This window comes from Oryzias latipes, chromosome 5, assembly GCF_002234675.1.
Source record: "Oryzias latipes chromosome 5, ASM223467v1".
NCBI lineage: Eukaryota > Metazoa > Chordata > Actinopteri > Beloniformes > Adrianichthyidae > Oryzias > Oryzias latipes.
The window spans coordinates 3,585,676-3,612,071 of NC_019863.2; the positions used below are offsets into that span (position 1 = coordinate 3,585,676).

General features: G+C 41.5%; 3 protein-coding genes across 3 annotated transcripts; all 3 read left to right on the forward strand.

Annotated features, from left to right (window-relative positions):
* The first annotated feature begins 316 nt into the window (after positions 1 to 316).
* On the forward strand, positions 317 to 2,880 carry LOC101170668 (mitochondrial intermembrane space import and assembly protein 40-B). The gene is made up of 3 exons (XM_023954729.1): positions 317 to 550; positions 1,568 to 1,666; positions 1,753 to 2,880. Exons 1-3 carry the CDS (start codon positions 529 to 531, stop codon positions 2,085 to 2,087), a joined length of 456 nt encoding a protein of 151 aa, XP_023810497.1. The 5' UTR covers positions 317 to 528; the 3' UTR covers positions 2,088 to 2,880.
* Positions 2,881 to 6,358: 3,478 nt separating this feature from the next.
* uroc1 (urocanate hydratase 1) lies at positions 6,359 to 18,022 on the forward strand. The gene is made up of 19 exons (XM_004068486.3): positions 6,359 to 6,603; positions 7,225 to 7,355; positions 8,834 to 8,927; positions 9,011 to 9,070; positions 9,149 to 9,277; positions 9,351 to 9,412; positions 9,488 to 9,554; positions 9,656 to 9,799; positions 9,883 to 9,971; positions 12,129 to 12,191; positions 15,363 to 15,542; positions 15,642 to 15,739; positions 15,819 to 15,891; positions 16,503 to 16,692; positions 16,786 to 16,884; positions 16,982 to 17,081; positions 17,312 to 17,393; positions 17,475 to 17,574; positions 17,672 to 18,022. Exons 1-19 carry the CDS (start codon positions 6,478 to 6,480, stop codon positions 17,810 to 17,812), a joined length of 2,028 nt encoding a protein of 675 aa, XP_004068534.1. The 5' UTR covers positions 6,359 to 6,477; the 3' UTR covers positions 17,813 to 18,022.
* A 1,273-nt stretch (positions 18,023 to 19,295) lies between these two features.
* Positions 19,296 to 24,962, forward strand: LOC101156158 (MAP kinase-activated protein kinase 2). Its single transcript, XM_023954730.1, has 10 exons — positions 19,296 to 19,889; positions 20,652 to 20,791; positions 21,916 to 21,980; positions 22,059 to 22,138; positions 22,211 to 22,337; positions 22,457 to 22,532; positions 22,647 to 22,771; positions 23,963 to 24,048; positions 24,454 to 24,534; positions 24,617 to 24,962. The coding sequence occupies exons 1-10, from the start codon at positions 19,623 to 19,625 to the stop codon at positions 24,827 to 24,829; spliced, it is 1,260 nt and encodes a 419-aa protein (XP_023810498.1). The 5' UTR covers positions 19,296 to 19,622; the 3' UTR covers positions 24,830 to 24,962.
* Positions 24,963 to 26,396: the final 1,434 nt, after the last annotated feature.

A 26,396-nucleotide genomic window follows, 5' to 3' on the forward strand; every position in this document is an offset into this window, starting at 1 on the left:
ATTTGTAGTTGACTTGAATATTTATCTTTTTTTAACGCCTAAAGGCAAATGTTTTACACACTGAGACATTTAGATGTTAAAGATGGTCCTGTGCTGTGCTTTTTTTTTATACCAAATATGCTTATTCGTTCCTTGAGTGCTGTTGGAGCTTTTAGTCTCTACACATATATTAATAAATTCTCAGTATGAACGCTGCAATCCAGAAACACACAGCTGTCTGAACTGCTTCCCGGGAGCTTGGCTGAAATCATTGGGATTCGCATGGTAAAGCCTGTTATGCCGCTCTTTTACTGTAGGGGGCGAAAGCGTGCGCGCCGCAGCATTAGAAACACCGGAAACAGAAACAGAGAAGAAGAGTTTGTCCTGCAGCAGCAAGGATAGTTGTGAAACGCGATGAAGGATCTATGCGTAGATTAATGAGCTTGAGCGGCGTTTTCTGTTCGTATCGGTAGAGTAGAAATCCTTGATGAACTCTAAGTTATCGTAGTGAATTCTAAAGAGGTGTCTGATCTGTTCCGGCTTGAAGAAATGAGCTCGGTTAGACAAGAAGGTAAGGAAGCTAGCCGGTCAACTTTGTTTAAAAGACTGACGACGAACTTAATGAAAACAGTCATTCATTTGAGTTAAAACCTTTAATATTTCAGTAGTTAAAGTAACTGTAAAGAAGGTTGATTTAAGTAACCTCACCTAACATCTTTAGCGTGTTTATGTGTAGACTATTCTTGAGATTTAACTCAGTTTTATCTGCGTTGTCCTCCGCCGAATTAATCAAACTTTTAGGATAAGTAACTCTTCTTGTTTTCACTGGTCTGGTGAGTCACATCGCTTTTTGTCAGGCAGCATGCTGTAAAACAGTGACTTCCAGGTCCTTGAACTGTCCATCAGATCATCCTGTTGTGAGCTGCAGCTTCATTGATTGACCTGAACTCAGATATTTATTATGGTCATCAACTAACAAAATGCAGTGCTGGTTAATCCAAACTCTACATGTATTATCCCCTTTCTATTATCTAATGTGTTTGTTATTCTAACACAACATTTTGGTTTGATAAATCTTGATTCTATAAGTGAAGGTTGTGTCTTTCTCAGTTTATTTGAACATATACGTGTAAGCAGTTTGTTTTAAACCTAGAAATGTGATAAATGACGGAACGTTTGATTGAATTATTCATGTAAATTGAATCATGGACTTGAATGTATTTGGAGTCTCTTCTTAACTGAGCTGTGATGTCTACATTTCATGAAGGTGTAAAACTCATTTCCCATTTTTAAAGGTAAAAATGCAGATTTTTTTATCCCCCAGAAATCCAGCCTTTAACCTCTTGAAACACGAGGACATTATGGGTTTTAATTTGAGTTTAGTTTATTCTGATTACCGGGGGCCCTGTGCATAAAATTCTTTAAAATGTAAATGTTCCTGTTCTACACCATCAAAGACAGTGTTGTCCATTCAACTAATTATCAACATGGAATCATTATCAGTATAATGGGATCCAGACATGTCTGCAACTCTGCTTTTGTCATTCTTCTTCTTCAGATATTTTTTGACACATCTTTTCCTCAACAGGAAAAGACAAAATTATCTTTGTCACCAAAGAAGATCATGAAGCTCCCAGCAATGCTGAGCTTGTAGAAGAAGATCCCAATGACCCCTATGAGGAGCAGGGTATGGGAAAACCCACCTAAAACTGAACGCTTGCATCTCACCTTTAAAAAGTACAGTTTGGTTTAACGCTGCTGCTTCCACCGCAGGTCTCATCCTTCCTAGCGGTGACATAAACTGGAACTGCCCCTGTCTGGGTGGGATGGCCAGCGGTCCCTGCGGGACAGAGTTCAAGGATGCCTTCTCTTGCTTCCACTACAGCAAGGAGGAAATCAAGGGTTCAGACTGCATGGAGCAGTTCACAGCCATGCAGCAGTGCCTGCAGCTCTACCCAGAGCTGTACCCTCAAGAAGATGAAGCCTCACCCAAACAGAGCTCCAAAGACTCTGCTGCTGAAGGGCCTTCGGCCGCCAACTCAAGCCCTGCTCCAGAGCAGGACTCTGATACCTCAGATCCCAACACAGAAAGCTCACCGGGGAGCTAATAGAAGTCCAGTATGTGTGTGTGTGTGTGTGTGTGTGTGTGTGAGCCACAAAGCTCAATGTCCACCTTTCAGTTGCAGGTAATACTGTATGGATCAAATGTAAACCGGTTTTGTTTTGTTTTTTAAAGTTACCAGAGCTCCTGATGAGGTGTTTGGGTATGAATGATGTAGAAATCATTGGAAAGATATATAACTTATTTGGTTGGCTAAAAAAAACTCTCCAAGAAAACAAAAGAAATCTGGAAATAAAACCAAAAAAGTTATAAGTACCGATAAGTTAGAGTTTGGTTTACTTTTTCAGGCTCTTCATATCTTTATGGAACTTCAGACTTATAGACCGAGTTGTGAAGGAAAAACTTCAAATGGAAGTTTGAAATCCCAAGTTCTTAAATGTTCTGAGCAGAAATGACCAAGCCTGATGTACTAGCAGACGGCTTATGTATTTATCAGAATTGTTTTCCCCCAGAGAAGCTGGAAACTTCAAAGTAAAATTGGTTGAATATATTTTCTGTTAATTGTAATTCTGTCCATTTCCATGTTTGAGGTTTTTGTCCCGTTACGTTTCCTTCCGTTACACTTGAATTTTTTATGAATCTGATGCTGAAGTGTCTGAAGTCGTCAGTCTGTAGATTCTGCAGCGCGTTGGTGTGAACTCCTCTGTGTTCAGCCGTTGCTCTGTGGAGCTGGACCTGACCTTACTGACCTTCAAGCTTTCTCTGGAACAGAATTCGACTGAGTCGTTTGTGTGCAGCAAGAGGGGGAATAAAAAATACTTGTGAAAGTTTTCTAATGAGGCGTGTCGCTACCCTTTTTCAGTTCATGCGTGCGTTTCATCCTGACCTTCTAATGCTGATCTGTCCTCATCTTTAGGATTCACTAACGGTACGTTAGGATAGTTGACTTTAAGCCCCTTCAGTCTGGAGGATTTCATATAGATTCCAGTCTGTAGAATTCCCTCACGTTCGGCTCGTCTTCTGTCAATTTCATTGCATTTATGTGTTTCTTGAAAAGTGAGCAAAAGTTGTTCCAAAAAATACTTTTTATCCTCTTTTACATAAAACTTTTGTAGCGCCTGTTTTTTATCCAAAGACAAAAAAGTTTTTTTTAATTTAACAGCTGAGCACGCAGATAGGAGCTGAAGGCCAACAGGGGGTTCTGGATCTTCTGACACACTAGGTGTGTATTTAAAAAAAAACCTTTTGTAATTCAGGCTAAACCTTTTTTTTAAATTTTTAATATTGATTACATTTGTATCCTTTTTTCGTTGGACCGGACGGAAAAGAGAAAAAGGAAAGAAGGGAGGGATGTTGGAGACAGGAGGTAAGGGCACAGAAGAGAGGGGGAAACGGGGAGCTAAGACGGTTAGGAGGAGGATTACAGAGGGGGGTACAGTCTTAACGCAACAAGATGCTGGAGGATCATCATTACTGTCTGGTGTAAATGTTAGTCAAAAGGGGCGTGGCCTGTCCACACACATTCTCAAGTGTCAAAAACCTTCCTGTTGGCTCCAAAAATATTCATGTACAATCACATTAACATGTACTCAACTACAGTTCACACACACATATGCAGGAGCACGGAAGGTGCTGGCCCCGTCCCGGCCAGGGGGACAATCCTCCGCCCCAGCACTTGACCCCATCCCCGGACAGCGCCCCCAGCCCCAGTCAAACTGCCCACCACCACCTGGAGTTCCGGGCATCCCCCCTCCTCAAGCCAGGGCCCCCGCGGGAGACCCGCCCCACGCTCCAGGCAGCCACCCCCCCACCCAGGAGGTCGGGAGAGAGTAAGGCAAGGGCCGCCCACCTGCGCTCATGAGGAGGACACCCAAGAGAAGTGGAGGTCCCTGAAGAGAGTAATTAACATAGCCCGACCAGGCTCTTTTTTTGGAGGGGGCCAACACTCGAGATTAAAGACCTAAACCCGCACCACAGGGACACGGACACCCCCTGCTCAGATGTACTATGATCCCCGGTTCGTGGTCCACCCGAGAACTCAGGGATCCCTCTCCCCACGTGGAGAAAGGGCCGCCCAGCCCGGAAAGCCGGCCCCTGTTGCTGAGGGCGTGGTTCCCCCCACCAGGGATGGGGTAGGGGGCAGAAGATCAGTGGTCCCACCTTCCTTGTGTAAAGTATGTGTTGTTTGCTTGTGTTGTGTTGGAGTGTATATTTTGAGGCGAAAGGGGTGTGTGTAATAAAGGGTGCAGCTAAAATTGGCGGGTAGGGCACTGAGAGGACATCTGATTACTCACAGTGATGTCCAAACACCCTCCCACCAAGGGGCCCTAAATGTCTAAGGTGCAGTTAAAATTGGCGGGTGGGGCGCTGAGAGGACATCTCCTGCTTGCTCAAAGACAAAAGTTAAATGGTTGAATCAAGATTCCAACGCCTGGCTAATGACTGTATGTCAACACAGATTACATCAGATTAAAGTTTACTTTTGGTTATTTTATTCCAAGTATAGTCCAACGTTTAGTCTCAGTTCATAAAAAGTTGTCTTAGAAAATAGAATAACAGACTAACTTGTGACGGAGGAGTTGAGAAGGGGAAGATCTGCAGGGCAGCACTCAGTCATCTGTTTCAGCAACACAAGAGATGCCAGAAAGACAGGTTGTGAAGTCAAGGGTCTGTGCTCCAAGAGAGAAAGGAAAAAGTCAGCGCAGATGCCCCTGCCCCCCTGCTGTGCCTCAGTTCTGCCCCTCAAGCTCCCTCAGTCAGAGGAGACAGTTGTGAGCAAAAACACAGCAGAAAACAAAACTGAACTGGTTCATGATATTTATCATGACTTGAGATGGAGATGGAAGATTTTTTTAACCATTTTTCCTTAAAATAATGATGAAGCAATGCAGCCAGACTATAGGACAGTGGGATTTAAACCAGCAACCTTCATCTATGATTCTGTCCTAAAGCCGTCCTGGACCGCAAGTACCAGGGATTTCTTTTTTTCGTAATTCTTCTTTCTTACTGCGCCTTTTTAGTAAAAATATGCCCCCCGCCACAAACTCACCTCAATTTGCACATACTAATGATCCAGTGCAAAAGAATTTTGTATGTAGTGAACGGACCCCTTCTCCCAAAACGATGACATCACAGCGGGAGAAATCGTCAAAAAAATGAACGTTGACAAAATCATTTTAGGGCCTAATTACATATTTCAAAATCCACTGATGAAACTGAAACACATGTGCTGCGGATATCCAAATGAAGTTTGGAAATGATTATGGGATGGCCACAGGACTTCGGGTTTGGCCATTTTGCAGTAAAGTGTGAAATTTTCCATTTTTTACACAATATGGGGAGAGAGAAGTTTTGTTCGAGCAATTTTCACAAAATTTTACACGCATGCCACTTGCTTAAGTCTACAAAGTTTCGTTGAACTTTTAGCTCAGGAAGAGGCCGCCAGCTTGAATTTTCCAAAACAATCACTTTAACCTTCTCCAAATTTAAACTCTTGCGTCCTGACTCCACCATCGTTTGGAAACTATTTCGGAAAAAAATATGGAAGTGAAGTTTGTTGATTTTGAACGGCGTTAGCGTTCAAAAGCATGTTTTCTCACCAAAATATTGTGAAAATGTAACACTAGAATCGTTGGCTAAAGCTGAATAAAACGAAATGACATAACTATATTACAAATGTGGGCGTGGTTAGCAGAAAACCTTTGTTGCCAAGGAAACCCCAAAATTTACTTTTGCCAATTCTTCTAAAAATTACGCAGACACGTCCGTCATCCCTAGACGACCAAAAAAATTAAATCTTTGCTTTGGAGATAAAACCAACCAATTGAAAAAAAAGTCTTGGTTTTTTTTCATGTGTTTGTCTTGTCCAGCTCTGACCGGGGTGGCAGGGGCAGAGGGGGCGTGTAGCAACCGCCCCTGGGCAGGTCAGTAGGGGGCTGCGAGGGCAGGTAGCACCCTCAGGCCAAACAACAACACTTGCAGCTTTAATTTGAAATTGTATTCATTTATGGTAAAAAAGACAACCTAAGCATTCACATGAAAACTGAATTTGGCTTAAAAGAAACAGAACAGATGAATAAAATGATTACAATTCCACTCATGATCAGGTTCTGTGACACTCTAATTTAATATTTAGCTGTGAGATGAAGCATCTTGGGACGGAGGCTGGTGTCAGTGTTTGTCCACAGAAACATGTGCCACTTTAACCTCTGCCAGGGATCAATAATTACCAAACTCCCTAGTCTGGCGGTGGCGTGCCATTGGTCGATTCTTAAGGGCAACGACGGTCAAAAAGCCAATGAGGCAGGACGGTGTAGTAATCAGCCCAAACTGTCCACAAGAACACAGCCTTTCCTCCAGAGTCAGGGTTGGAGCTGCCTTCAGAGTCCAACCAGATCTTTGTGTCCACATCCAGAACAAGTGTGTGAAACAGCAGTATGGCTTCTTTAAAGGAGATATGCAACGGCCTACCGTTGAACCCCCTACCACCCAACCGTGGAAGAGATCCCAGTGTGCCTCATGCACCCATTCGGACCCCCAACCTCACAGCTGAGGAGGAGCGAGTGAGTAGATGTCGTGAGGATTATTCACCATTTCAAATGTTTTAAGAAACTTTGTGTTTTCATATGTAACACAACTGTGGTTTATTTAATTTTATTTTAGGCTTTTGTTTCAAAACACTAACTTTGATAATCGCCTAATTCTAACAGCAGACAATGCAATTTTTAATTATTCTCATCTTTATTGCTCTGACATCCAAATGCTGTTTGTGGTGTAATTACTGTGAGACAGAAAGTCCCGCCATAGCACTGGGAAAAGCAGAACTGCAGTAAAGCGTGCTATCTGAGGGAAAACGGTCATCACAAAGCCTTTCTCTAAATGTATTCTGTTTTTTTTTCTATCCATTCATTTACCATAAATGCATCCACACTGTGAACACATTTGACTTTGTGCCATCGCCTATTTTTGTGTACTTTGTCTTGTTGCATCACCACAGTTGGTTTACCCAAAAGCTGATTATTCTCAGAGGTTCAAAGCGACTGTCCAAACTCACATCAAGCTGGTCAATAATTAAGAGATGGACTAAAAGCGTTTTGCCCATTGCATAAGTAAAGAGAGTAAAGGATTTACTCAGTCTGTCAGATAGTTTTTCTCCAGTGATTTTCTTTTACTTTGTCTCCTAGTTGGCACTGAGAAACGCCCTGCGCTATTTTCCTCCCTCCCACCATGCAACGCTGGCACCTGAATTTGCTCAAGAGCTGCAGCAGTACGGCCACATTTACATGTACCGCTTCTGCCCCTCATTTCCCTTGAGGTGAGGAACTCTGATGGTGGAAAAATCCTCTTTTATGATTACATTTTTACCATGACTCCAAAATGGGCTTCTATCAGTTACATTAGGAAACAAGTATTTGATCCATTGCTGATTTTGTAGGTTTGCCCACTTTAAAAGAAACTGACAGTCTGTCATGTTAATGGTCTGTTCATTTGACCAGTGAGAGAAAGAAAATCACAAAATCCACTTTAAAGAATTTATAGACATGTATTTGCATTTCATTGAAGGGAAATAAGTATTTGATCCCCTAGTAACCATTGGGAGGTTCACACAGACCAGCCCAACTCTCCTAAAACTCTCCTAAAGTTTTCACCTTAACTGAAGACACCTCTTAGAACCTGCTACCTGTAGAAAAAAGACACCTGTCCACAGAATCATGGAAAAGACTAAAGAGCTTTCAGTGGATTTAAGGGAGAAGATTGTAGACCTGCACGAGACCAGAATGGACGACAAAACCAAGAAGCTGGAGGTTAAGAGAACACCTGTTGATGCCACAATACAAGAACAAGGATCATCGATCCACCGTTAGGTCTGGGGCTCCAAACCAGATTTGACCTGGTGGGGTTAACATGATCCAGAGAACAGAGAGAAATAAAAACAACAGGAGGAGTTGGTTGATGATCTCACAGAAAAAAACATTGGGGAGATTTTATGCTGCTACCGGCATACATAATTCTCCCTCTTCATTCGGAGTGCTTTTCTCCGTTGCCAGATATCTCACAGAACTGAGAAAAACAGCCTTTTTTTTTTTTACTTTTTATTTTTGCAAAGCATTTTAACTGAAACTGTTTTAACTGTTTTTATTTGGGCTTGAGATGATTGTTTTACATGGTATATGCTTTTTATCTGTCATGTTTATACATATTAGCCTGTGAAGCACCTTGTGACTTCTGTCTGTGAAAGGTGCTATACAAATAAAATTGACTTACTATTTACTTACTCACCTTTTCTATTGCTGCTCCACTTTCCTGCAATAATATTCAAAACTCTCTGCGTCCATTTTTTCCCCTGAATTGAATTAAAGCAATACTTTTTTAACTTTTAAAAGAAATATGCACGTGTCACTCTTGACCTGACTGTATAACTCATGATTTAACCTTTTTATTATTGTGGTTCTGTTCATTTTAATTGTATTTTATTTCTAATTTATTGTTTTAACTGTGAGTTTTTCTTTTGATGGTGTCTTTCGGCCTGGGTCTGCAGGGTCCCTTGCTTAAGAAGTTCATTTGAACAGTGTTCATTTTACCTGTTCAAATGAACCTACCATTAGGATGACAGACATCAAAGAATCCAATACTTATTTCCTCCACTGTATATCTAGTTTTAAAGTTCTCATGAGGAACACTTTGATGAAATTCTGTTTTTTTGGTCAACATTTCCTTTCCTGCCATTAATACCAGAGGGGGAAAAACTCAACAGCAGGTTTTGATTTAAAGGATACGTCCCTTTTTCTTCAGAGCCTATCCCATAGACCAGTATCCCTGCCGCACGAGACAAGCCGCTGCTATCATGCTGATGATCATGAACAATCTGGATCCAGCAGTCGCTCAGGTGAAACTTCTCCTCATGTTGTTGGGGAAGGAAAGGCAGAGCTGTTCTGGTCTATACCAACTGAATGTTTCCTCAACCTGCAGTTTCCTCAGGAGCTGGTCACATATGGAGGGAATGGGCAGGTGTTCAGTAACTGGGCCCAGGTATGACTTACTCTTGCATTTTCATGTGTTTTTGACACTTTATTCGGCAGGTAAAGTTCTGCCTTTTCATGGGTGCAGTTCAGTCTGGTGATGCACTACCTGAGCCAGATGACGGAGCAGCAGACTCTGGTGATGTACAGCGGACACCCGATGGGTTTGTTCCCCAGTCTGCCATCCTCACCTCGAGCCATCATCACCAACGGCATGGTAACAGCAGCACCACCGGTGCAGTAAAGCAACGCAAAGATACTCAAAACACTCACTGCTTTTTCGTTTCCAGGTCATTCCAAATTATTCCTCCAGAGATCAGTATGAGAAGATGTTTGCTCTTGGCGTATCAATGTGAGTTTCTCCCTGTGGAGTTGTTGCAAGCAAAGACAGGGGAGCTGTGGTGTAACTTGTGCTGTCTGCACACAGGTATGGTCAAATGACAGCAGGCAGTTATTGCTACATTGGTCCTCAAGGAATTGTTCACGGGACAATGGTTTGTAAAGAGAAATAAACAGACTTGCACATAAAGTCTAATTGGATTTTTTAAAAAGGGCTTTTAATTCACGCTCTGTTTGTTGGTGGCTCTCCGAGTAGCTGACCGTACTGAATGCAGGCAGGAGGTACCTGGGGACTGACGACCTGCGAGGCCGTGTCTTTGTGACCTCCGGCTTAGGGGGCATGAGCGGAGCTCAGGCTAAAGCTGCTGTGATTGCCGGCTGTGTTGGTGTGATTGCTGAGGTTGGTAACTTTCCAATCATCTGCTGTTGCTGACGGGTCTCAACAGACCTACTGTTTTGGTGATTTAAGGCGTTTGTTCATAGGTGGATGAAGCTCCGCTGATAAAACGCCACAAGCAGGGCTGGCTTATGGAGGTGACCAGCAGCCTGGACCAGTGCATCAAACGCATCAGGTAAAGTGCACACTTCGGCTAGCTTGAATTTGGTAGGAATATATTATTGTATTAGGGTTCATCTATGGAGTCCTATACTGTTCATAAATAAAAATAAATAAATATTTAATTCAATAAATAAATATGACCCCATGCAAATACACAATCAACCAATAAATCTCTCATAAATATATAAAAAGATCATGAAATTGTGAAAAACCTGCACACTGATTTTAAATTAACCATTGTATTATTCAATATATTTCATTTTGCTTTAAAAACATGTTCATTATTTTAAAACAGCATTTTAAAAATATTCATTTTAATCATGTGGAATATATTATAATTTTACGTCTTTTTTCAGAACCTCGGATTTCAAAATCAATATTTTCCAAAGTAGCTTTGTTTTTATTTAATGTTGCTGTTTTTCACAATGGCTGATTTATTTCATGAAGAGCTTTTTCAGGAGAATGGGTCTGTCTGTCAATCAAACTAGACAAGGCGGAGACACTTTTGTGATTGGCTATTCCTTTACCCAGACATGAGCAGCAGCACCCTAACTCCCCTGACTATATCGATCGAAGATGCTTCGGCAAACGTGATGGCGCAATGCACACTCCTCAACACTAGGGGGAGTATGCACCTCAACACATCCACAGTGTTACAAGAAATTGGGCAGTTTTGGTTCTAAATTTGCGGATAAAAGTGGCTTTGGGCGAGTGTGCATACTTCAGGTGATTTTGTGGTCGGTTTGGCAATTTTTATCTTCTCATGAACGTATAGTAGTGGTCTAAGTTAGGCTGGGTGGTTGTTGGAGTTCCACTAAGCTTCTATGAACTGGAGTTTCCATGAACGCACCATGCCGCGTGTGGGAGGGGCAACAAGCTAATGTTTTTAGCCTTATAGCCACATGGAGCGGTTGCTTGTGCTTATCTCAGTAACAATGCATGGATGCACAATGAACATGGAGAGTGTTAAGATGTCAGAAACGTCATCGCAGGAAAGGTTCAACATTTTTCTTGAGAGGGAAAAATAAAACCAGAGGACCTGATTATAATCATTGTCTCATTGAAAATAGAAAAATATCATAAGGTTCAGGAGGCCCGAGCAGGCTTGTCCCGCTTTGCACAGCTGCCTGGTCTCACTCTGTCGATCCTCCTGCGAGCCGACATATGTCACGATGTGAGCTGTGAGTGAATGGCGTAAGAATGAGGAGTGTGAAGATGTTGACGACCGGAGCTCCTTTTGTGGTTTGGTCCACACAAACCCTCAAACTACAAAAACAGAGTTGTGGATGTTTGCATCTTCTGCAGCAGACAGATAGTTTGTCTCTATTTGATCTCTAATGTCAGCAAAGCCTCGCGGATATCGCTGAAATATGTCATCTCTCTGACTGGCACACCGCTGAGCGGGTATCGAGGAATATGAGTCGATTTCCATGGATCAGCCAATGAGCGTTTAGATCCCGCCCACTTTCACTGATTGACAGATAGACTCATTCTGCTGAAAAAGCTCTTCATGAAATAAATACGCCATTGTGAAAAACAGCAACATGAAATAAAAACAAAGCTACTTTGGAAAAATATTCGTTTTTGAAATATCAGCTTCTGAAAAAAGACAGAATTATTGTAAAATTCAACATGATTAAAAAAGAATATTTTAAAATGCTGTTTTAAAATAATGAACATGTTTTTAAAGCAAAATGAAATATATTGAATAATACAATGGCTAATTTAAAATCAGTGTGCTGGTTTTTCACAATTTCATGATCTTTTTATATATTTATGAGAGATTTATTGGTTGATTGTGTATTTGCATGGGGTCATATTTATTTATTGAATTAAATATTTATTTATTTAATTATGAACAGTATAGGTCTCCATATTCATCAGCTCACTTTTGCATTTCAGAGATCTTTTGCTTACATTGCAGTCGAGAACAATTATCCTGTTTCATTTAAAAGCAAAATATTAAAATTGAGGCGCAATTTTAATCAGTACAGGTGATAAATGTAGTAAAAGTTTATCACAGTTTGAAAAATCATCTCTGGAGGCTCCAGAGGAGAGCAATATGTTCAACAAGCAAACACAGGCCTCCAAACGAAGAACAGCACCAGAAGCTCTGCTTGAGTTCTGCTCTCATGTCCATTAACTACGTTACGTTAAATACGTCTTACAGAGAAGTGAGGAGCTCCAAGACCCCCCTCAGCCTGGGATACCATGGCAACATTGTAGACTTGTGGTAAGTGCCAGTAATAAACTTCATCCCTTTCTTTTACTCCTTTTCCTTTCATATCCAAAAACTGACTTAATCAAACAGGCAGGAAATCTCAATCTAGTTCTGGCGACAGAAAGTTCTGTCCTCAAACTATTTGCACTTTTTCTTTTTGCACATGTGGGAAATCCTTCTGTCCCGCAGGCACACTCTTTTCTACTGAACGTTTGAGCGAAAATTCCCCCCCGCCACACACTTTGGGCAAATTTTGGGCATGGTAAACGACCCCCCCTCCCCTGAAAGCACATTTAGAAGAGTCTCCTGCAGCTTTGCGCTGGTTTTGCTTTTCAAGGACAGCTGGAGTCCCATCAACTGCTATAGCAGATTTTACCATGCTAAACGTTTGCAGGATGGACCAACACGCACTCAACGTGAAGCTGCAGGAGACTCTCTTCTAAATGTGCTTTATTACTGTTATGATTATTATTAATGGCCTGCTCGATCATATTTTTTTTAAATCCGTGCGGTCAATGCTTTTTTCTTCGCTGCAATGACCCGAAAGACGGGTTAGAATTATGCTAATATGTGCTAAAAACATTAGCCGTGGAGGTACTTAAAACTCTGTGCGGGCAATGAGCATCTTGGATGTAAATATGTGGGAATTACATCATCCTTTATTTTGTTCTGGACACCACTGGAAACCAGTGGCGATTTCTTTAAGACTGCAAGGGAAGCTCGGCTTCCCTCATAATGTCACAAAATTAATGGTCAAACATGTGAACTAAAAATGCGTTAGAAAAAGGTCATCTCAAAGACGATTTCGTTCAGAATCAGTTACATGTAGCAGGTCGGCTGACTCCATTTCCTTCTCATTCATTCCCGCAGCGTCACAGTGCATTTCCCTGTTGAAGCCCAGCATCCATTGACTTCAATGGGGCTGCTTTGATCGTTTTTTTTCAGGGCTTCGAAACTAGACGTCATTGGATAAACGCTGCGATTATGTCCCGCCCACAGATGCTCAGCGTCTCTGGGGGTGAATGGGGAGTGGGCTGGCCTGGACTCCAAGCTTCTGCATGATGATTGGAGGGTCTGTCGAAAGACTGCATCTCCTTTTGACTGACAGCGATTCTGTTCTATAAGGAATCACTGAAGCCATTCGCGCTCAGTCCCATAGCGGATTTCTCAAGTTCAGTCGAAATAAAAACTGCTGCAACCTATTTCTTTGATATTTGCTTGGCGAAATTGCTTGATTTTTTACTTTTAAATAAATAGACAATTTTATGATGTAGGCCGAAAATGAGCTTCCCCTCTCTGACAGACTAGTAGCCGCCACTGCTGGAAACACAAATTCATATGATGGTTTAGACTTTCTCAAATCTGCGTAGCAGCACTTCCGCCTTCGGCGATCTGGAGCTTCGGATCGCGGGGCTCCTTCGCGCACCGCTATGCGAAGGCGGCTGCCAGTCTGAAGACAAAGCTACTAGTCCCGGGGAAAGTTTCGACGAACTGCGGTGCGTCCGAAGGAGGACCGCGGAAGGTGAAAATGCTGCTACGTAGTACAGAGAAGCTGTGTAAAATCATCAGAAGTTCACAACCACCACAAAGCCCTCTTCTCTGCCGCTAACACAAAGCTCCACTGCTCCTAGCATGTGTCTGTTAGCAGCCGGACACACGGAGAAAGCAGTGACATCATCGTCCCGCCTCCCCGCAGGAAATGCTTATTTGAATTGAATAATGCGACAATGTTCACAGGGTGGATGTGAAAATGAAAATGCAATCCCCTCTTTGCATTTTCGTTTTAATTATGACACAGAATAAGCTGTTTTTAAATAGAAATGAAAAAGGATTTTGAAGTATTGATATTTCATTTTAATTTTGAGTCATTTGATGCAGTTTTATTTTGAAAATTAAAAAAACATTTCTGTTCATCCATTTTAATTGTCAAATTAGACATTTCTAAATGAATTTTGCTACACATTTACCAGAGAACTTTTTGAAAATGAAATGTCAAATACTATTTTCATTATCATTTTAACTAAGTGACAGAATAAGAAGTGTTGAAGAAGAAAATGAAAAAGCATTTTGAAGTATTGATATTTCATTTTAATTTTGAGTCAAAAAATGCAGCTTCATTTTGAAAATGAAAAAGCATTTCTAGTATTGACTTTTATTTTTATGATGCTACAGAATCGCTTCCATATCTTAGTTGTTCCTAAGGTGAGGACCAAAACTTATGGTAAGGCTTCGTTCTGCCATTACAGTCCTCGCCTGTGGAACAGCCTGCCAGAGAGCCTCAGGGCTGCAGAGTCTGTAGAGGTTTTTAAGAAGAAGCTCAAGACCCACCTTTTTAGTCTGACTTTTACATGACTTTGGTAATTGTTTATGTCTTTTATTATTTATCTATTTATTAATTTATCTAATTTTTTTTCTTTTTTAAGGTCATTATAATTATCTTTATGTATTTAAAATGCTATTCTTTTTTGTTATTTTACTTATGGTATTTCGGTTATGTTTTAATCATTTTACGTATTTTGTTTATATATTACTAATATTATTATATCTTATTTTATTTTTCTTGTTGTTATTTTATAATCATTTTATTCTGATGTTTTTTACTTCAGTGTTTCCTCTTGGGATCCATTGTTTTGGTGCACTACCGGCTTCACCTGTAGGGGGTGCTGTTGCTGCTGTGCTCGTTCTCATTGGGCTAGCTGGGGTCCCGCTCTATGGTCTAATAGCCATGGAGTGGGCCCTAGGCTGCTCTGTGTTGGGCGGGTGCTGTGGTAATGACCCCTGTGGTCGGGCTGGGCCTTGGAGTGAATGGATCTCCATGATACCTTTTCCTCACAGCAGAACCAAACCAGACCTTTTTTATTTAAGCTGCAGTTCTTGTTTGTTCAGGGTTCTACTGGGGGAACTGGGTGGGTGGAGGGAGTAATCTGGTGAGGGAGGGGTCCTATCTGTGTGTGATTGTCCTGTGTTTTCTGCTTTTAATAATAATAATTTTCATTTTTAACGATTATTATATCTGCTTTCATGTTAAGCGCCTTGTGTTTTTAACTGAAATGAAAGGCGCTATAGAAATAATTAAAGTTTGAGTTTGAGAAAATAGTGTTTTCTTCATGAATTTATCCCATGCAGCTCTGATCATGGTGGCAGGGGCAGAAGGGGTTGAAATGTGTTTTTGTCTTCTGACAGGGAGAGACTCCTTCTAGAGTTTGAAAGAACAGGGGAGCTTCTGGTAGACCTGGGTTCAGACCAGACCTCGCTGCATAACCCCTTCAATGGGGGGTACTACCCCGTCCCACTCAGCTTCCATCAGGCCAACCAGCTCATGTCCAGTGACCCCGCTCGATTCCGCAGCTCTGTGAAGGAAAGGTGAGCTTGTTGAGAGTTTGTCATCTAAAGCAGCAGTTAATTTGTAATAGTTAGCTAACTACTTCACACACAAAAACACACGTTTTGATGCCTCCACAGCCTCAGAAGACAAATAAGGGCAATAAACAAACTGGCTGATGCGGGTATGTTCTTCTGGGACTATGGCAACGCATTCCTCCTGGAGGCTAAAAGAGCTGGTGGGTAATGGACAAAGCAAACACACAGAACATCTGGGTCAATCAGGTTAGGATGATGAAGAAGAGTGTGTTTTTATAGGTGCAGAGGTTGAAAAGGGGGATGGAGGAGCAACTGAGTTCCGTTACCCTTCTTATGTTCAGCACATCATGGGGTGAGACCATTTCTTCCTTATTTAATCCAGATTAGGGCTGCTCAACCCTGGTCATTAGAATCTACTATCCTGCCTGTTTTCCAGTGTTCCCGTTCTCCTTCGCTGACTCAGTTGTTTCAATGTTATTATAGACTGAGCACATCTGATCCAGATAATAAGATAAGATGACCTTTGTTGGTCCCTCAGGGGGGGAAATGTCCTCGTTGCAGTGTAACAGTTGACAAGAAACCAAAAGAAAACAGCATCTATGAAATATAATGCGTCACATATTTACCTAACCGTAGGGGTAGAAGGTAAAAAAGGTCATTGCTCCATGGTTCAGATATATTTCAGGGGCTGGAGTCAGTTTTAGGTGGCAAAAATCATGACTATAAAAACTATCTTTAATGGGTTTTCTGGGAGCAGCTCAGGCTGCAAGATTGGCAAGAAGTGCAGGGAGAGCTGAAGAAAAGGCAGGGTGGTAGATCTTTCAGACTAGGATGAGCAGCCCTGATTTAGATCTAGTAGATTTAGTTTATTCTTCTCCTATAGACTGTATTTTAACTTATCAACAAGTAAAATAGTTGTGGAACAGCTATTGAGAGCTAAACAGTCAGTCTGTTTTCCTGCAGGGACATCTTTTCTTTGGGGTTTGGACCGTTTCGCTGGGTGTGCACGTCTGGAGATCCCAAGGATCTAGCTGTGACTGATGACCTTGCTGCTTCTGTTCTGGAGAAAATCTGTGCGAACGTGTCAGATCGTATCAGACAACAGTACAATGACAACATTCGCTGGATCAGAGAAGCTGGAAAACACCAAATGGTTACAATTCTACAGTCTCTCTGAACTAATCACTATGATGCTGAAAGAACATTCACCCAAAACTGAACTTATCTGTTTATCTCCTTTGTTTAGGTTGTTGGATCTCAAGCCAGAATTCTCTATTCTGACCAGAGAGGGAGAATCTCTATTGCTTTGGCCATCAACCAGGCCATTGCAGATGGAAAAGTTTCAGTATGACAGAACTCAAATATGTTTTTTTTTCCTGAATCTTATCATTCCTCTCGTGGAGTCGGAGTTTGTAACATATTTTATAATTTTGCTTTTCCAGGCACCTGTGGTTATAAGCAGAGACCATCACGACGTTAGCGGCACTGACAGCCCCTTCCGGGAAACATCCAACGTTTACGACGGCTCTGCTTTCTGTGCAGGTGTGTGCTCGGCTGCAGCTGTGTGCTCGGCTGCAGCTGCGCAGAACCAGCTGGGCTGTGGAGAGTTCAGCTGTTAATATAAATCATATAAATAAGTCATATAAATAAAAACTGTAGATCATGGAGTAATTTGAAAATAACAGGGATTGTGTTTGAATTTGCATAAAACTCCTTTGTTAGAAGAACCCCTCCATGTAAACAGAGCAAGTCACAAACCGTCTCCTCTGCAGACATGGCCGTCCAGAACTTTGTTGGTGATGCATTCAGAGGTGCTACATGGGTCTCTCTGCATAATGGAGGAGGGGTTGGATGGTAAAGTTGGCTGGTTGTGCTTTAAAACCTCAGAATTTTGTCGATTTTTCTTTGCTGAAGTCTGTGTTGTTATGACTGCAGGGGCGAGGTGATCAACGGAGGTTTCGGTTTGGTGCTTGACGGCTCTGAGGATGCAGCAAATCGTGCCAGTCTGATGCTCAGCTGGGACGTGTCCAATGGGGTGAAAAAAGAAGCTGTTTGATACCTTGAGTTGTTTTTTCACGTTGCTCAGACTAGAAAACTGCTTACAGTGATCTCTGGGTTTCTGTATCTTCCAGGTGGCTCGACGATGCTGGTCCGGAAACCTGAATGCATTTGAAACAATTCAGCGAACCATGAAGGAGAACAAGCAGCTGCAGGTCACCATGCCCTTTCCTGTTCAGGACGAGCAGGTGCTGGACCGTGCCCTGCAGGGCTGATTTACGCTTCAGCTTTGGTTAAAGTAATATCACTTCACAGAGTGACACTGTGTTAAATGGTACTCAAACAAAGGGAAAGTCACATTGGTTATAAGTAACTGGAAGATTTGACTGTTCTGCCCTTAAGGCAGTTTAAGAAAACGATATTTCTCTTTAACACGTTTCATTTTTCTTTGTACTGACAATAAAACTGACCTCATGCAGAAAATATCCAACTGTTTTCTTTTATGTTTATTAAATTGGATTTGTTGGATCATAATTATAATCATAATTATAAAATAAAAAAATTATAAAAAATAATTATGTAAAGTGACCATGTGGTGGTGGCGTGGAATTGACTCATCTGATAGATCAGGAAAACGGTCTGCTGGAGTCTTTACTTTTCACAAGCTCTTTCTTTAAATGGTGCTGCAGACAAAGATAACAAAGTGGAGAAAAATGGATAGTTACTTTGGGCACGGCCTTTGTTTGCCACTAAATCATAAGTAGGAACACTGCATGATGCATACTTTAAAAAATAGAACATTTGGCAAACTATCAGACTAGGGGTGTCCTCACTCAGCAAAGAAAGTCAAAATTGGTGAGGGGAATCTGTTTAAGGGCCAACAATGTGGCCTGACATTTGTTTGTACTAATGAAATTTTATTGCATCGGCATACTTCTCATGTTCTCACAGGGAAAACAAATACATCTAAATATGTTTTTACCAGAATTACTGTCAGTGTGTCCATTTTTCACACCGTTCATTCCCTCTTAGATTTGCCTGGTGGTTCCTCTGGATAATGAACTCTTTGAAAACACTATCTAAGCATACTACGCAGACACTTATCTGACAGTTTACTGAAACAATCTAGCAATTTCCATTTGTTCCTTTCATTATAATTTACAATTAAAAGTGTCCCAGACGGGTCCCATGACAGTTTTGTCACAGGTTTACAACGACTTATAAAGTTATTAAGCCAATCCCCAACAAGAAGTCAAACACAGTTTTAGAAAATGCTGGTAGCCTCAAATTATTGATTCGATGAAAGGAGCCTGCAGGCTAGTGGAAATTTGAATGCAGGCTGTAGTTGGCCCACGGGCCGGACTTTGGACATGCCAGGCATGGCATGGACAATTTCTCAGACATGTGATCAATTAAAGTTCTATTCTATTTCTTCTATTCTATTTCAATAATATATAGGTTGTTTTGTCAGTAAATCCAAACAAAATTTAAAAAAAAATATATAATAACTCAAAAAAATCATTTATATAACTGACCGTTTGATGACCAGAAGATTTTAAACTGGTCTGTAACCGTTTCTGGGTGAATAAGACTTTCAAAAAATGTCAAAGTGTTTTGAATCCATCATAATTTATGTTTCCTCTGATCCGCTGTCGCTCCTCCATTCCTCAATCGCGCGTCTTTGCGCGTGCCTGTTCCTTTAAGGGAAACTAAAATGCGCATGAATTCGAGCCTGTCCGCGCTGACGTCATGGGGCTGGAGGGGTCGGTGATCCCTCCGTGAAGCGCAGAGTAGTGACGAGGTGCAGATGGGGGTGCGACGTCCATCCGTGCGCCTTTAACTTTTTTTCCCCAGCTCTGTTTCTCCTTAGCAGAACTTCTTTGTGCCAACAGAGGAAACTCTCCAATTCTGCCCTTCTGCTCACTGAGGGGCTCTTACTGGATATTCTCGTTGTTTGTCACACTGGGAGGACTGGGTCTAATAATTCTCCGATTCAAAATGAGAGCGTCGGATGACAGAGGCGGCTGCTGGTAGATCAGGTTGTTGTTGTTGTTGTTGTTGTTGTTGTTGTTGTTTTGGTCCGCGATGCTCGGGGCGCAGGAGGATGAGGCGCCTGCGGCGCAGAGCGCAGCTCAGCTCGGGACAGCGCTTTGCGGCGGCTCCACCAGCCTGGGGGGCGGTGTGGGCAGCGGCCTCGGCGACCTCCAGCAATCTGCTTACTGCAAACTGGAGTTCAGGAGACACGCAGTGACAGAGGACTACAAGATCACATCACAAGTTCTCGGCCTGGGCATCAATGGGAAAGTGCTGGAGTGTTACTGCAAGAAAACGGGGGCAAAGTGTGCACTGAAGGTGCGTGAGCTTTGCGGAGGTACAGGGCTGTTGTGAAAAAGGACACAGAGCTGACATCAATGATTGATTTTAGTCTTTAGTTTGGGTAGTTCTTCCATTTACTGGAAATCTCATTTCCCTCTTATTTTATGCCTGATTAAATCAACAAGTAAATCCCCGATGAGGAAGTGATCTGAAGGCAAAGCTGGCCTTGAGTTACCCAGACAGTGATGTGATGTCTGGCCTAATGATGGACAATGACCCTCTCTGTCAATCTATTACGCAATCATGCAGCTTTAATTCCAGCAAAACGATCAAATCTATGTTTGTCACCCTTTCAAAATAAAACAAACAGAAATCCACAAAACTCCACGGTGCTGTGAAATCTGCACATCTGGCCGGTGTTGCAGTAAACCTGCAAAAAGTCTAAGAGGAAATGCGCCACATCACTTTGTTTTCTTTGGAAATTCTTTGGAGGCAACTTTAATCGGGTGTTGTGAAATTTTCTAACTTTTACACCAATAAGCTCCATGGATGAGTGGAAGCATCGTGCTTTTTGAGGGACAGTCATACCTTCTTGGTCTCCCCTTCCACCCATCCTCTTGCTTTGCTCACTTTGGATTTTTTACATGTGCAGAACTTTGACTGCACGAGGAACATTCCTCAGATGCAGAAACCAGTTGAAAATCTTTTCTCCGTAACCAGATTCATGCCATGTGTAAACTAACCGATGTAAATATAATTTACAGTACATTTAAACCTGTTTTTGTTCTGATTAAGCAGATTCTATATGATACTCCTAAAGCCAGACGAGAAGTTGATCTGCACTGGCGAGTGTCCGGAGGACCCCACATTGTACAGATACTCAGCCTGTATGAGAACATGTACCAGGGGAAGAAGTGTTTGCTCATTGTGATGGAATGGTAAGCATCACCTGCACTGTATTAATAATATTGTTCCTAAATCAAACCGTTTATCCTTTTAAACAATGATCATCTTTCCAAATACATTTGCAAATTCAGCCAAACAGCTTGTACTCAGAAATCAGACAGCAGGCAGAAATTCTCCTCATTATTAGGAGCAAAGAACGTTGTTTTTTTTCTCATTTACTCATTTACTCTAATTTATTTGAAGAATCACAGACTGGCTGCACGGTGGGGCAGTGGTTAGCGCTCTTGCCCCCCGGTTGAAGTCCCGGGGGGAACCTGAACCAGAACATCAATGGGGGACCTTTCTGTGTGGAGTTTGCATGTTCTCACCGTGCATGCGTGGGTTTTCTCCGGCTTCTTCCCACCATCCAAAAACATGCTTCATAGGTCAATTGGAGACTCTAAATTGTCCCTAGGTGTGAGTGTGCATGGGTGTGTGATTGTGACCCTGCAACAGACTGGCGTCCTGTCCAGGGTGTCCCCTGCCTTTGCCCATAAGATGAATGAATGAATGAATGAATGAATGAATGAATGAATGAATGAATGAATGAATGAATGAATGAATGAATGAATGAATGAATGAATGAATGAATGAATGAATCAGAGACTGTGCAGTATACAAGAAATTCAATAAAGCTTTATTCAGTTGTTAAGATGTTCAAAAAAATTGCCAAATGTTTTTTTGTCTTTGCAAAAATTAAGGTGCAACAAATATTTTAAAATTTATAAAGTTAGTGTCAGAGAGCAAAGACAGAGTGATTGCTTTATTAGATGTACACTTAAACAAATGATTTGGATTTTTATAAGAAAGTGTAAAATATCAACTTGAATCTGGCATAAAAGTTATTTTATTTTTATCTCTCAGATATTTTCCTCATGATTTACATTTATGTCCTTGGAGAGAAGCCTTTTGGATTTTGGATTTTTTTTTTTTGGTCTAAATGTCCTCACTTGGTTCTGATTCCAGTTCTGCTCTAAAAACTGGACTAATCAGAACACTAAATATTGAAGCACAATGATTCACTTTGTTAGAAAACCGTGACAGTGGAGAACTGGGGTTGTTAGCCAGGATTCCCCTCACTGTCCTAGTTCTTATCTCTTTGTTGACCTTGTGCCAGCATGGAGGGGGGGGAGCTGTTCAGCCGCATCCAGGCCAGAGGGGATCAGGCCTTCACAGAGAGAGGTGGGCCACCATTCACACACAACACTCTTGGTTTTCCTTTCCTTTCTCACCATGTTTGTTTTCATATTTGTCCATCAGAAGTGTCAGAGATCATGCATGACATTGGCTCAGCTATTGAATACCTGCACCGCATGGACATCGCTCACAGAGATGTTAAGGTAGGAATGTAAAAATGAGTGCACGCCTTGGAATATTCTTCCTTTTGATTTATTTGTCTTTGTATCGCACAGCCAGAAAACCTTCTTTACACCACCAGAGAGAGCAATGCCACTCTGAAGCTGACAGACTTTGGCTTTGCTAAGGAGACCTCACTGCACAAGTCGCTGCAAACCCCCTGCTATACCCCGTATTACGTCGGTGAGAGCTTCTGCTTTCACAGATCTGTTCCTCCTGACTGTGTTCATCAGTTCGTGGCGGTTCAGTTGAGACACTCACTTTTTTCTGCTTTTCTGTGTGGGCATCGTTGTGAAATTCAGCACCAGAAGTGCTTGGACCAGAGAAATACGACAAGTCATGTGACATGTGGTCTCTGGGGGTGATCACATACATCTTGTAAGTTCCAACTATTTCTGTGACAATATTCTTTAAAACACTGACAAAAGGGACGTGTGGGTTTTTTTCACTCTGAAAAGGACACACTGACACATTTTCTTCTCCTTCCACCAGACTGTGTGGGTTTCCTCCCTTCTACTCAAATACAGGCCAGGCCATCTCCCCAGGCATGAAGCAGAGGATCAGGCTGGGCCAGTATGAGTTTCCTAACCCTGAGTGGGTTGATGTTTCAGAGGAAGGTCAGACTATTTTACTTTCATTTTAACCACCATATTTTTGGCATTATTAGGTACACCTAAAAGCCTGAATTATTAAAAAAAAAAAAATAAATAAAAACACAGTGCGCCTTAAGCTGTGCGAACGCGATTCGCGCGACAAATTTGCGTCAGCGCCTGTCCGAAAAGGTGTACATAAGCTTGGCACCCCAGGAGGAGCTACCAGCAAATGTTTATAGCCTAATCGCTACATAGAGCATTGTGTGTCTGGAGCCAAATGTCTGTGTTTATCTAATTTACAAAGCATGGAAGACACAGAGGATGTTGAGACATCAGGTTTTTTGATTTTGAAGAGCATCAGTCATGGTGTCTCCATGTCTGGTTCATGAGATCATTCAGACTCTGTCGGTACAGTGACCTCCACTTCCGCTGCTGTGTCTGAAAGTCGGCCGCTTCCGCTGTGCTGTGTTTCCATCTCTCTGTGGCTCAGTTTGGAGGCTTACTTTTACATTTTATATAAGAAAATATGATAAAGTTCAGGAGGCCCGATAAGGCTTCCTCCCCAATCAGGGCGAGAACCATCAGATCAATTCACCATATTGGATCTGCATCTAAACACTGAAAACGTTACGTGTCGAAAGTTGTGTCTCTGATTGGTTAACACGACGCAGCCACCTCTTCAGAGTTACGATTCTTCAACTGTGGCCCGCCACGGCAAGCAGCTGAAATCGTGCTGGTGCAGGACCTTCACACCGTGCCCGTTGCTTAAATCACGCCGCAGGACCTCAAATCTCGTCTGTGCTATTGACTTCACTTTGAAACTGGCTGCCTCTGCCGCACGAATCCCATTCGACGTGAACGCAGCTTCAGGTCTAGGTTGTTCTTTTTGATGTTGAAGCGATTTTGAGAGCTACACCGCGCTGTGTTCAAAAGTCAGTTTGGTTTTTTAAAAGCAGGGTTGGGTATGATTGTAAATATGCTACAGTAGCCAACGTGTCGGAGTGTCAGACTGTATTTTTTACGTGTTACTAACCATGTTGGGACTTACAGGTATTTTAAACACGCTGATGTGGCTAACATGTAGCGTATGTAGAGTTACTGCATAATACGCCCTACAGTTAGGGGCGACTTATATGTGACATAAGTGTGCCCTGTAGTGTGGGGAATACAATAGTTTTCCATATGTTTTATCTGAAGTAAACATTTTCTGTGCAGCAAAGCAGCTCATCATTCAGTTGCTGAAGACAAATCCCAGTGAGAGGATGACTATTGGACAGTTCATGAACCACCCCTGGATCAGTGTATGTGCACGCTTTCAAAGCTTTCCTATGGTGGCCCTGAAGGGCGAATCACACCAACAAATCACTCAACCCCAAAAATATTTTAAAGATCATAACAACACGTTAAAAAGCAAAACAAAAAATAAAAAACAAAATTACATTTGAGAAATTCCATTCCAGAAACCAAAACACAATTCCAAAGAAATTACACAAAATAAAAATGGAATTTTGTAGAAGACAAATATAATTTCCAGCAATCAAAATGAAATGGTAACAATGAAACGTGGAATAGGATATCTTCAAAATGTTTTTGCCTCTAATGATTTGGTGTGATTTGCACTTCAGGGCCACCGTACTTTCCACTTGCAAACATCTGTGTCTATGTCAAGTGCTGAGGCTGATTTGTGTGGTTATTTTCTTTAACAGCAATCTATGGTGGTCCCATCAACCCCTCTCCACACCTCGCGGGTTTTGACCGAGGACAAAGAATTGTGGGACAATGTCAAGGTAGAGGTCATAACCTGTCTTTCTTACGTGACCATAGGGGGAGAGTACCAGCTCAGAGGTACTGACTCATTTGTTCTCCCAGGATGAATTGACCAGCGCTTTGGCTACCATGCGTGTGGACTACGACCAGGTGAAGATCAAAGACTTGGACACGTCCAACAATCCTCTGCTGAACAAGCGACGCAAGAAGCCGGTGCCTCCAGAAGCTGCACAGGCAGAAGCAGCTGACCAAGGGTGTACTAATCACAAAGACGTTGCCGAAAAGGACAGAGAAAATATCACTGAACAAAAGTAGAGTAAAAGTATCTGTAAGTACTCTTTTCTATGCCAATATCAGATATTGTACAATGTAAACGTGACTCTGCACCTAAAAGTTGGGAATGCCATTTATTTTATTAGTTGACCAATTAAAACACATTTTTCCCATCTTTGTCACATCCTTTTGTTCCTAAACTGTAATTTTACCCGGCTCATCTGATTCCAAGAGATATAACTGATTTATTTGTGATGGTAATGATCTCAGAGGGTAAGTCGGTAAGTCTGATTGTTTTTTGTATTGAACGTGACAAACAAGAGTCCATTGGAATTCTTGTGATAATTTGGGTTCTACAGGGGAAAAAGGGTGTTTGAATTAAGAAAGTTCAAACTTGCTCCAACATTCATTAACGCTGACATCCGTTTCCTGTTGCTGAAACAAGTCCTGTTTTAGGAATTTGTCAAACTTTTCCTGTTATTTTGGCTTATGGAACAATACTGGATCACTTAAGAGAGAAACCAAATGAGTCTCAGTGAAAAGCTCCTAAAAAAGGAGAATTTTAAATATAAACTCATTTATATTGAGTGTATTAGCATGAGCACAAGTTTTAAAACAATGTTTATTTGCTCTACACAACCAGTGAGAAGTGGCAGCAAAGAAACACACAAAAAGCATCAAAATCAGTTCTACAGCTTACAACACATGATACTTAAATTAGTTTTGTACTTTACATAAAAAGAAAGTTTGCGCACATTGGAAAAACAGAAAGGCGTAATCATCAAAAGTCAGAACTAGGGCTGTCCATGCGACACGTACCACGACTCACATCTCACAATACGATGTCTATTCTAAAATATCCCAAGACTTTATCCAAGATAATTTAATTCAAAGGAGGATGACTTTGAAAAAATCTTTGTCTCAATACTAACGCACATTCCACATGAAAAAAATAGTTTAAATGACCAATTATTTATTGATCAGAGCAATAAGAACTGCCACTGTATCTCACATACAACTTTTCATTTTTTATTCATAGTGCTTTCCTTTTGATAAACTTTGAAATATTTTTTCAACACTCAACTTTTGTTTTCTCAACCAAATAATTTTCAGTATATTTAAAAAAAAACAAGTCTAAATGTGGTTTAACCAATAAAGTCCTTCAAGTTTTAGTAAGAAAATACAATGTTCTGAATTTCAAACACTGCTGCTTAGTAGTTTATGAATTTAGAAGATGGATTAAACGACTAAACAAACACTAAACAATCTCCAATAATCTGCCTGTTATTACGGAGGTGAAAATGTGTCGTGGAGCTCTGTAACTACAACAACCGTGAGACTAATGAGTGAACATCTAACCGGAGATGCTTCTCCTGAGATCTTCTTGTTTTGGTGCAGAGCTGCTGAAAGAGGCTTGTGCTGCACTGCCAGCTAGTGGAACACAAAGGTAAGACGCTGAACTATAAGTTTGCTTTGAAATAATAAATCAAAAATTATTTCAGCAATGTTTAAAATCAATATCAGTATTGCCAAAAGAAAATCACCATATTTCACAGAATCAATTTTTTCCTGCTCCCTTACTCAGAAACAGTATAATTGTTACCACTTG

Excerpts from the sequence above, each read along its gene's own strand:
- LOC101156158 (XM_023954730.1), top strand. The coding sequence starts at position 19,623 with ATGCTCGGGGCGCAGGAGGATGAGGCGCCTGCGGCGCAGAGCGCAGCT. Across the intron at positions 24,049-24,453 it reads TGAACCACCCCTGGATCAGT|CAATCTATGGTGGTCCCATC; the intron begins GTATGTGCACGC and ends TTTCTTTAACAG. Across the intron at positions 24,535-24,616 it reads AATTGTGGGACAATGTCAAG|GATGAATTGACCAGCGCTTT; the intron begins GTAGAGGTCATA and ends TTGTTCTCCCAG.
- uroc1 (XM_004068486.3), top strand. The coding sequence starts at position 6,478 with ATGGCTTCTTTAAAGGAGATATGCAACGGCCTACCGTTGAACCCCCTA. Across the intron at positions 9,555-9,655 it reads GAATTGTTCACGGGACAATG|CTGACCGTACTGAATGCAGG; the intron begins GTTTGTAAAGAG and ends CTCTCCGAGTAG. Across the intron at positions 15,892-16,502 it reads TATGTTCAGCACATCATGGG|GGACATCTTTTCTTTGGGGT; the intron begins GTGAGACCATTT and ends GTTTTCCTGCAG.
- LOC101170668 (XM_023954729.1), top strand. The coding sequence starts at position 529 with ATGAGCTCGGTTAGACAAGAAG. Across the intron at positions 551-1,567 it reads GAGCTCGGTTAGACAAGAAG|GAAAAGACAAAATTATCTTT; the intron begins GTAAGGAAGCTA and ends TTTCCTCAACAG. Across the intron at positions 1,667-1,752 it reads TGACCCCTATGAGGAGCAGG|GTCTCATCCTTCCTAGCGGT; the intron begins GTATGGGAAAAC and ends CTTCCACCGCAG.